This window comes from Condylura cristata, unplaced genomic scaffold (genome assembly GCF_000260355.1).
Source record: "Condylura cristata isolate star-nosed mole 26May11 unplaced genomic scaffold, ConCri1.0 scaffold00006, whole genome shotgun sequence".
Lineage (NCBI taxonomy): Eukaryota > Metazoa > Chordata > Mammalia > Eulipotyphla > Talpidae > Condylura > Condylura cristata.
In genome coordinates this window covers 1,734,615-1,744,121 of record NW_004567107.1, presented here as the reverse complement: position 1 = coordinate 1,744,121, position 9,507 = coordinate 1,734,615, and the positions used below count along the sequence as shown (strand labels likewise).

General features: G+C 64.4%; 1 protein-coding gene across 1 annotated transcript in view; it reads right to left on the bottom strand.

The window, feature by feature from the left end:
- Positions 1-9,422, bottom strand: part of AK8 (adenylate kinase 8) — a 40,541-nt gene extending 31,119 nt beyond the window's left edge. The window contains exons 1-4 of the mRNA XM_012721195.1: positions 9,306-9,422; positions 7,266-7,350; positions 2,715-2,764; positions 328-441 (exon numbers count right to left, since the gene is read on the bottom strand). Coding sequence (XP_012576649.1) covers positions 328-441; positions 2,715-2,764; positions 7,266-7,350; positions 9,306-9,389 — 333 coding nt within the window. The 5' untranslated portion in view covers positions 9,390-9,422. The remainder of the gene's footprint in view (positions 1-327; positions 442-2,714; positions 2,765-7,265; positions 7,351-9,305) is intronic.
- Between the last annotated feature and the right edge of the window lie 85 nt (positions 9,423-9,507).

The following is a 9,507-nucleotide window of genomic DNA, read 5'->3' as shown; positions in this document are numbered from 1 at the left end:
TTCAGGCCCCGCAGGCTGCTTCGCCCATCTGTGGGGCAGAGCCTGCGGTCAACCCAGTGCCCTCAGTGGCCCCTAGCACCGGGGCCAGCTTAGGCTCCATCTACACACAGCCCCCCAGTAACCATCCTTCTTGTCGAACCCTCACCTCAGCGCCCCCCGATCAGCACCTACCAGAACACAGGCCCCGGGAGGCACTCCTGCCTCCCGCCATCCCCTGCGGGGCTCGCTGCCAGGGCACTGGCCCCGACATCCACAGAGGAAGCCAGGCCGGGCTGGGCCTGCCTGGAGCCCGCCGCCGGCCCCGCCGCTCCGCCCAGCCAGCCTCACCTTCTTTCTCTGGTAACACATCTTGGTGGCGTCAGGCAGAAAGGGGAGCTCCTGGGCCAGCAGGCTGTCCATGGTGATGAGGTTGCTGCTCAGGTGCTTGCAAAGCCACATGGCCTGCAGAGAGGGGAGAGGAACATTTCTTGAAAGCGACAAGGGTCTTTTTTTTTAATAAGACTTTTTATGCGTACAGAAGTGGGGTACAGGCCTGAGGTGCAGGGGCGGTGAGAGGACTGACCAGAGACAGAGCGGGGGGGCAGAACGGGCAGATGAATGAAGCACACCGCTGAGGGGAGCAGCGGGGAGACAGGAGAGGTCTGCCGCGCCCTGGGGTCACTCCCTGGCCGGGAATCGAACTCCTGCTGCGGCGGCTGTGCTGGGTGGGCTTCACAGTGTTGGGCTTCAACCCGCCGCGCCACCAGGGAGGCCCGAAGCTACGAAAGTCTTCACCGCCAAGTCCTCCCTTCTCTTACTGGGACAGCTGCCCCAGGACACACACTTGCGGGGGAGGAGGCCACCAGCGAGGCGCATCTGGAGGCGCCCCCGCCCTGGCCTACGAACTCGGCTCACGCCGTCCCTCCTCCGGCCACTGGGGCCACGCCCCAAGCGCGGCTGCCCCTGGGCCCCGTCAAGTCCACTCGGGAGCTGCACCCCCGGAGGTCACTAACCAGGAAGCAGGACGGGCCCTGGCGTGGACAGCTGGCATGTTCCGGTCCCTGCTCACGGTCCCCCCGGTCCCCAGGCGAGAGCAGTCAGGGAGTGCTCGTGCAGTAGGATGCTCGCGGTAGCCAGGCTATGCCGGCGCCCATCAGGCGCCTGAAGGCCCCCACGAGGGGGCGAACCCTAATTCTGTCTGTCCAGGGGCTGGGAAACGTCAGCGGCACCACCAGCCCATCGCCCTCAGTGTCCTCCGGAAATCACCCTCTACCGCACCGGGAGACCAGGTGCTGCTGACCCAGCTGGCCGCCACTTGGGGCTGGACAGTGAATTCAGCGAAGGCCTGAGGCCGAAATACCAGATGACCTCAGGGAGGACAGAGTCTCTGGCCAGGTTGGGACGTCGCAAGCAAGGTGTCAGTGCCGAGGGGCAAGTTCCTGATGCCACTGAGGTGAGGCAGAGCCAGAGCTGCCCGCCCGGGCGCCCAGCGGCGTGGGCCTGGAGGCCCAGGACGCCGAGCTGCGCAGCACAGTGCTGGGCCTGTCTGTCCCGGTCAAGGCGGCCACCTAGAAGCCAGGGTGGGCTGGAGGGGAGTCTGGAACCTGCTTTCCCAGGCCCTCTGGTCCTGCTGCTGCCTGCCTGGCCGGGCCTGCTTTCTGGGAGAGCGCTTCAGCTGGGAACAAAGTAGAAAGACTACGGCTGGGTGAATGGTGGGTGGATGGAGGGGTGGAGGGAGGGCTGGGTGCGCAGATGCGTGGGTGGAGGGGTGCATGGAGGGAGGGGTGCATGGATGGCGGCTGGATGCACAGACGGAAGGATGACTAGAAGAACAATACTGACGCCAAGAGCAGAGCAGGTGGAAGCGATTTTCTGCAGGAAGCGAGCGCCGCGGTTCCTCTGCGGGACGCCAGGCAGTCAGCGAAGCCCCTGCCGCCCCAGCCAGGCCCGATAGCTGCTCCCGGCAGTGACACGGCCCTGCGGGAAGGGCTGGCCATTGCTCACCAGGGCTCAAGGACCGGCGGTGCAAGGACAGAGAGTCCGTGGCAGGCGACTGAAATTCTAGCAAGTGCCTGGCACGTTAAATAGGAGCATAAAGATCAAAACTGCAGCGGGAACAGAATTCCCAGGCCCCCATTCAGCAGCACCCCTAAGGGGGAAGGCCAGAAAGGGGCGACCCCAGTGGGTGGGGTGTTCCTGCATCTCAGGAAAGAGCAGCAGATGCAAGTCCAAAGCTAGAGCCCCGAAGGCCGGGCAGGGCCTCCCTCTCCCCAGCTCTGTGCCTTCCTGCTGGGTAGGGACATTTGGGCTGGAGTCCTGGGGTGAAGCCCGGCCCCAAAGTCTTTGAAGTGTGCAAGCGCCTGCCTCCAGACGCCTGCTAGCAAGGCTCTGACCCGGGAGTCCCCTCCCAAGCCCGGGGTAACGCTTGCCGCCAGCGTGGGGCTCCACCTCGGCTTTGGTGGGGTGCTTTTATTATTATCATTTTTTTTGGTGGGCCGGCCCTTGGCGTTCTCTGGGTATCTTAGGTGTTGGCTATGGCCGCATCCTGCCTCATCGTTCTCTGGGTATCTTAGGTGTTGGCTATGGCCGCATCCTGCCTCTAGTGTTAGAAAACAAGTCAGGCAACAGAGGGGAGAGAGCAGCTCCGCTGAGCCCAACTCCGCTGTGGGCCAAGCTCGCCGCGCCCCGGGCAGGTGAGATATTACCGCGTTCCACCCCTAATGCGATGCACTTACTATAGTCGTTTTCCCGGAGGCGGGTGGACCTAATATTACAATCCTCGGCACTGCGGAATAAAAACATTTGAATGTCACCGCTCGATATGACAAATCCACCCCCCAGGTCTGCCGCACTCGGGCGTATTTATTTCTCCCCTCCCCCGACTTCATTTTCTGTAAGTGACACGGTCGTTTGTAACCCGCCGACTCGGAGATGCTTGCTCCGTGGGACATATTCTCTGTGTTTAGAGAGGTAAGCGATCACTGAGATGGTTTATTTTTCTGTCTCCAAGGGGACATGGACACAGTATCTTGTTTGCCAAACTAATAAATATCGAACACAATTGGGGTTTCAAACACCATAAAGCATTTTAAACAGGGACTTTGTCTCGGGGACGCGCTTTCAAATAAAGCTGTATTTTATGTAAATCGACCTTCGAAGCTTTTTTTTATATTTATGCCTTTTTATTTAGCAAATTGTATTCCCCATCATTTTACAGAGGAAAATAATGGAGAAAAGCCGGGAGAGTAAGGGCCAGATTTATAAAACCCACGATAGAAAAGTCTTTGTTTTCAAATATGGACATTTCTATGCAAATGGAAAGACTTGGCTCCCGCCCGCCCGGCTGAGCTGCTCCTGTTCTGGAATGTTCTTGGGCCAGCAGAAAGCACTACCTGCCGACGGAGGGGGGCTGGAAAGAGGAGGCCAGTACATATGGGGATCCTCCTGCTCGTCAGACGCCGGCAACAGGCCCCACACGCCGGCTTGTGCCGTCACCCCCTTCCCGACGTGTGGAGTCGGGGCCACAGGCCGGCCCCCCGCCGGAGTGAGGGGGTTCCCTGGACGGGGCTGAGCACCTCAAGTCGCTGGGCCTGCACTGTCTGCCCCGCAGCGGCCGGCGGGAACCTCAGCTGGGAGCGGTTTGGGGCCAAAGCCACCGGTGGGGGCACCAATGTGACTGGCTTGGATCTCACGGCAGGCCAGCGGGGAAGTCCACGTTAACTTAATTCAGAGATTCACCCCACAAACACTCCCTGGGCCCCTCATCTGCAGGGACCGGGTGCTGCCGAGGAGCGCAGACAGGCCTCCGGGACGCCGGCAAGGAGCTGGCAGGGCGGCAGGAGGGCCAGGGCCAGGGCTGCGCCCGCGGGAGCAGAGGTCAGCGCAGGGCGGCCTTCTGCTGCTGCTCTCGCTTTCGGGCCTGGGGGACGCTGCGAGGGCTGTGGCCTCGCTGTCTCCATCCGCCCCCAGGGCCCTGCCCCAGCCCGGCTGTGAAGTGCCGGTGACTGGCTTTCCCCAGGGTGGTGCCTGAGTGGAAGGCGCTGCCCAGGCACCCGAGGGGCGCCCGGCCGCGTCTCCGGCGGAGTCAGCCCAGGGCGCCGCCAGCCCCCAGCGCGGCCTCCGTGCCCCTTACGGGCTCTCGCGGGAGGGGCCACCCGGCCCCGCCCACCCAGCTCGCCGCGCTGGCAGCAGGACCGCTGCCCCCAGAGGGCGGGGAGCTCCCGTGGGCGGCAGAGCTCCCCCCTGGCCGCAGCCAGGGCGCGAGGAGCCACAGCACAGCGGCCCCTGCAGCGGCCCCTGCTGTCCCTCCTCTGCACCCTCGAGGGCACCGTCTCCCTGCTGGCATCTCAAACGGAGCGGCGGGGCCCAAGCAGCAGAGCAGAGCAGATCTGGGGTTGCTCAAAGGGCAGCGGGGTTCCCCGAGTCCTGCCTATATGGGAGGCAGGCCAGGGGCACCCCATCAGAAAGGATGACCCCACAAAGGCCCCGGAGCAGTATGGGAGCAGACCCCTGCCGCCACTGGACACTGGCTGCTCACGTCCGTGGGCAGGGACGCAAAGGGAGGCCCCCAGGCTGCAGGCCAGAGTCTGGGCCTCTCTGGCCAGCGAGCAGGAGACCAGCCCCTGGAAAGGCGGATTCGGTGTCCAGCCAGGGGCCAGCCAGAGTCTGGCCAGAGCCTCGGATGGCTGGGGCTGGGCCTGCCAGCGCCCCCTGCTGGGTGGGAAAAGCCGCAGCAGGCAGGAAACTGCTGTCGGGGAGCAGGGGTGGGAGGTGGCTTGAGGGACACGGTGGTCAGCTGGAATAGAGGGAAACTGGAGCTGGGTGCCAGGGAAGGTGGAGGAGGGGCAGTATTGCAGCAGCGAGGGGGCCGAGGCTGGGGGGCTTTCAGGCGGAGCAAGGTGGGGGGTCCTGGCTCCTGTGGGGGGGCCCAGCCCCCAGGGCTCAGATCACAGGCCTCTGAAGGTGCTGGGAACCTGGGCCCGACCCAGGGCTCAGGCCACACCCCAAGGAGAAGGAAGAAGCAGCCCCAGAGACACACCATTGGGGGCCGGCGGGGGTGGGGGTCCCCGCAGGCTGCAGAAAGTGGCACCAAGCTGCACACATCCAGGGAAGGGCTGTAAAGGGGAACATCCCCAGCCTGTCTCCCCACCTCATTTCTCCCACACATTTATGTGATTAATTTCAGTTTCTTAAAACACCTTGGAACTCCAGCCCTGCTCGTGAGTAATTATTTATAAACAGTGTCATGAAAGGCTGCTTGACTGCCAAGAGTAATCAACTTCTTCAAACCACTTCAAAGCAAATCAAAAAACCTTTCCATCCGCAGATCCTTTTGAGGTTTAACTAGGAGCATGATTTAAAATTCACAAGAAACCCCCCAGGTACTGGGGCTCTATACACAGCTTTCTTGGACAAACGTCTGATAAAACACGAAACGCACAATCATAGGCGCCATCGCCTGCTTTAATAGCGCCCGGGGCTACTGTAAATGCTCACTTTGTACTAAATCTGCTGTTCTGGCGAGAAGGCGCTGCCAGCCCACGCGCCGGGCACTCCTCGCCCCCTCGCCGAAACGAAACGCCCCGGCCGAGCCCTGCGCCTTCTCGCTGTCCACTCAGCCACTGGGCTCACTGGCCACCCCGCCACGTGCCCAGCGAACCCCTGCCCGCCAGCACGCGTGGCCAGTGAGCGGAGGGCCCGTGGACTGGCCAGGAGGCCTGGCCGCTGATGCAGTTTTCATGAGTGGCAACTCGACCTGCCACTCTTGGGCCCCTCAAAGCATCGGCCGGCACCCTGATGCCTGGCCAGTGGCCGAGGCAGCTTCCGGAGGCCACCACCCTAGGTGGAACCTTAGCACCCCGCCCCACCTCGCCCCAGGCCACTTTACAAGTGAGGAAACTGAGGCTCAGAGAGCAAGGGTCTCTTGGATACGGGGTCCGGGAGCTGCAGGACCTCGGCCTCCCTTTCGCTCTGCCCCATTTTCCTTTCAGCTTCTTTGCTTTTATTTTTACTTTCGCTTTGCTTCTCCTTTGCTTTGCTGATTCAGAGGCGTCGGTGAAAGATCCCAGACGGCAGCGCTCCAGCAGAGAGGAGCGCGGCTTCTGGGGTCGGGGCGCCGGGAATCAGCCGCCTTCTCCGGCGCGGGCGGGGCCGAGGCTGTGAGGTCCGCCAAGGCAGGTGACAACACAACACCCAGCCGGCAGGCCTGCCTCCTCCTGCTCGCGCCGGGCAGAGAGCAGAGGCCGGGGCGCGGGGCAGAGGCGCGCAGAGGCCTGGCCTCACGCCGCGGAGGGGTGCCCCTGTGTCTGAAGGGGCGCAGTGCTGCAAAGGTGCGTGCGTCGGATGGACAGACAGACACACACGTCCACGCGTGAACGCGGGAGCGCCAGAGAGGCGCGCAGAACACACGGCGGAGCGGGGGCTGCAGAGGGCCCCGCTGGCCCTGGAAGCCCTCCCTCCCCGGGGCCGTGGGCTCCGCCACGTGTGCTGCGCAGCGAGGGGCTGAGAAAGGGCCTCCGACCGGCCTCTGGTCACCCTCTGTGCAGGCCCTCAAGTGGCACCAGGACCCCGGGGGCCCCGGGCGGGCTCTGCGGCCACCGCTGATGCCACCGCCGGCGGGCAGGGCCCAGGCAGACCAGCTGCGCCTGTGGGCGGGCATCTCTCCTCCACGCTGGGGCATCCTTGCCAGCTGCCGAGCGCCCTTTCTCACCGTGGGCTTCCTGAATGCCACCCCGGGGCCTCCGGGCCTCGGCCCTCAGCTGTGCCAGGCGCCCCCCCACAGCGCCTCCAGAGCGGCTGGCGGCCCGACAGCCCGCACAGCACGGACACGGTCCTCGCGGCGGCAAGCCCGCCTGGAGGAGGGGGAGCCCTCCTCCTCGCTCCCTGCGCCCCACGCCCTGGCCTGGGGTGCAGCCAGCACACTGTGCCTTGGCTGAGGTTGGGGCAGCTGGAACTCATCAGCGGGCAGGCGTGCCCACGTGCTGCTGGCCAGGCAGGCCGGATGCTGGGCTTACTCGTGGCGATCACAGAGAATAATTGATTCTCTGGGCCAGTCTCAGGTCCTCATTTAATAACTTGCCAAGAGAATTTTGATTCGTTCTGCTCCAGAAGAAATGAGGCGTTTTCAACTGACTGCCACCCTGCGTTGCCCAAACCCCTCCCCACGGTGCCCTGACCGCCCTGCAGACTTGGGGACGGCACAGTGGCTCCCGGTGTTTCCAGCCAGAGTCGGGGAGGACCAAGGGTCGGGCGCAGGGTGGAGCCCCCCGAGAGTGCCTGGGGCTCACCATTATCGTTGTCTTGTTGCAAGTGACTGATCAGGAACGGGATGGGGTCCGGGGGCTGGTGGATGAGGAGCTGCTCCAGCATGGCCTGCAGGCAAAGGACAGGCACCCAGGGGTCACAGCTGCGAGGCAGCGCTCAGGGCTCCACACCGACATGGACCTGGCTCCGGGCCCGGTCTCGCCACTGCGCCCCACCAGCCAGGCCTTCAAATTGGGGCCCAGCCCCTGCCCCAGCTGGCTGCGCTGGGAGTCCCAAGGCACGTGTGAGGGGTGTTGCTGGAGAAGCTTCCGCAGGGAGGCTGGAGGGCCCCCGGGCCCCGAGCTGGCTGCCCCGGGACCCTCTCCCCGCAGCCTGCTTGGACGGCCTGTTCACTCCTCCCCAGGCCTTTAGCGAGCGCCCCTCGGCTTGACGCCTTTTCTTGGTCTGCAGAAACTGCGGAAACTGCCTTCCTGGTCACATGCACCAGCCGCCCTCTCACCGCTCCTGCAGCCCTGCGTCCGCTCACCCGCCCTGCCCCAGTGCCTGGCACATCCCGAGGGGCCCGTGCAGGTGTCTGCCCGGGCACAAGGCCGTCACCGCTCGCTTGGCGGATACTCCGGCCTCTCGATGCCAAGGGAAAGCAGAGCCGATGGCTCCAGAACCAGCGGGTGCGTGGCCGGGGCGGGTAGGGCGGGGCTGGTGGACGGCAGGGCGGGGTTCAGCCACGGGGGCCTGATCCGTGAGGTGTCCCCACCCCGCTGCACTCACCAGCAGCCCCCGCCCCCTGCACCCCAGTGTGCGTCCACTGGGAAGACCGCCGGGTCCAGGTGGCTCAGGTCAATCCTTTTCATTTCTCTCTGAAGCAGCTGCCTGTCTAACGTGTATTAGAACAATGACCCCATCACACCTATGATGTCGAGGATGGTGCGCAGGAAGAGGTAAAATGAGTCAGTTTTTTATTACAGTAAAATGGAGGTGCGGGCTGGTCTGCGACCGCTGTGGCCATGTCACAGCGCCGAGGGCGTGCCAGGGCCATGCCCGTGCGCTCTCATGGGGGAGTGGGGCGAAGAGCAAACCAGGACTCTGCTGTTGATCTAACTCCGTGGGGGGCTAACGTCATTTTAAAATAAAAGAACAAAACAGTGGACGTGGTAACCCACGGAGGGGGCATACATACAGAAGACCGAGGCTGGGCCTCCTGCACTAGCTTTCTGGGCACGCCTTCCACCGCTGAGGGCTGCCCAGGGCCCCCAGGGCCCCGGGGCACCCCCAGAGCCCACCAGCGCCCAGCTTCTGGTTAGCGGACACCTTTACTTAGGGTTCGGCTTCAGGAATCCCTCTCTCCCTCTGTCAGTTAAACTTCCTGAAGGAAGCCGCCTGCTGTTGAGTGGAGATGCAGGATTCTCCAGTTAGCTCTGCCACAGGGGTCACTGTGGCCCCCACTATGGCCCACAGCGGGCTGGGGTGCGCCCTGCTCTGCTTCCTTCCCACTAGTCCTCAGAAGCTGAGATGCTCAGAGTCCACAGCACAGCCCCCACAGCCTTGCCCTCTTGAGGTTCAGAGCGGTTGCCTGGGCAGGGCTTTGCCCAACCACACAGGGAGCGGGCCTTTGGGGCAGGAGAGGGTCCTTGGGGCACGAGCCCAGCCTGGAACTTGGCCCCAGGTGCGGGAAGCCAGGAGGCCCCCCACGCCCCCGACCGGCAGGGCCGCTGCCCCTCTGAGGTCGACACTCCCCAGCTCAGGGCCAGCGCTGCAGACTGGCATTGCCAGCGAGGGAAGAGCCCCTTGGGACCTCGTCGGGTCCCCACAGATGGGGCCCTGAGAAGGAGGGACGAGGCAGACGGCCAGCAGGCTGGCCAGCGGCCAGTCCGGCCAGAGGCCGGCGCCCTTTCCTTCCTCGTGGGTCTGCGGGCGGGGGTGGCGTCTCCAGGTGAGGGTCCCTCGGTCCCGGCGGTACAGGAAGCGGGTGGGGGGGCCTCACGGGTAACCAGGGTGCCCCCAGTTGCCGGGCTGCGAGCGCCCCGCAGCGCCGGGCGTCGCGCCGGGGTCCCCGGCCGGGTCACCTGCATCATCTCGAAGATGTGGTTCTCCTCCCCGTACTGGGGCATTTCCGGGGGGATGAGGTGCGGGGCGGTGGTCGCGTCCATGTCGCGGTGACGCGAGGCCGCTCTCCAGCACCGCGGTCGCTAGGGGCCGTCATCAGCGCGCGCCGCCCCTGGCAACCGCCGTCGCTAGGGCCGCCGAGCAGGCCTCGTCATCCGGGCG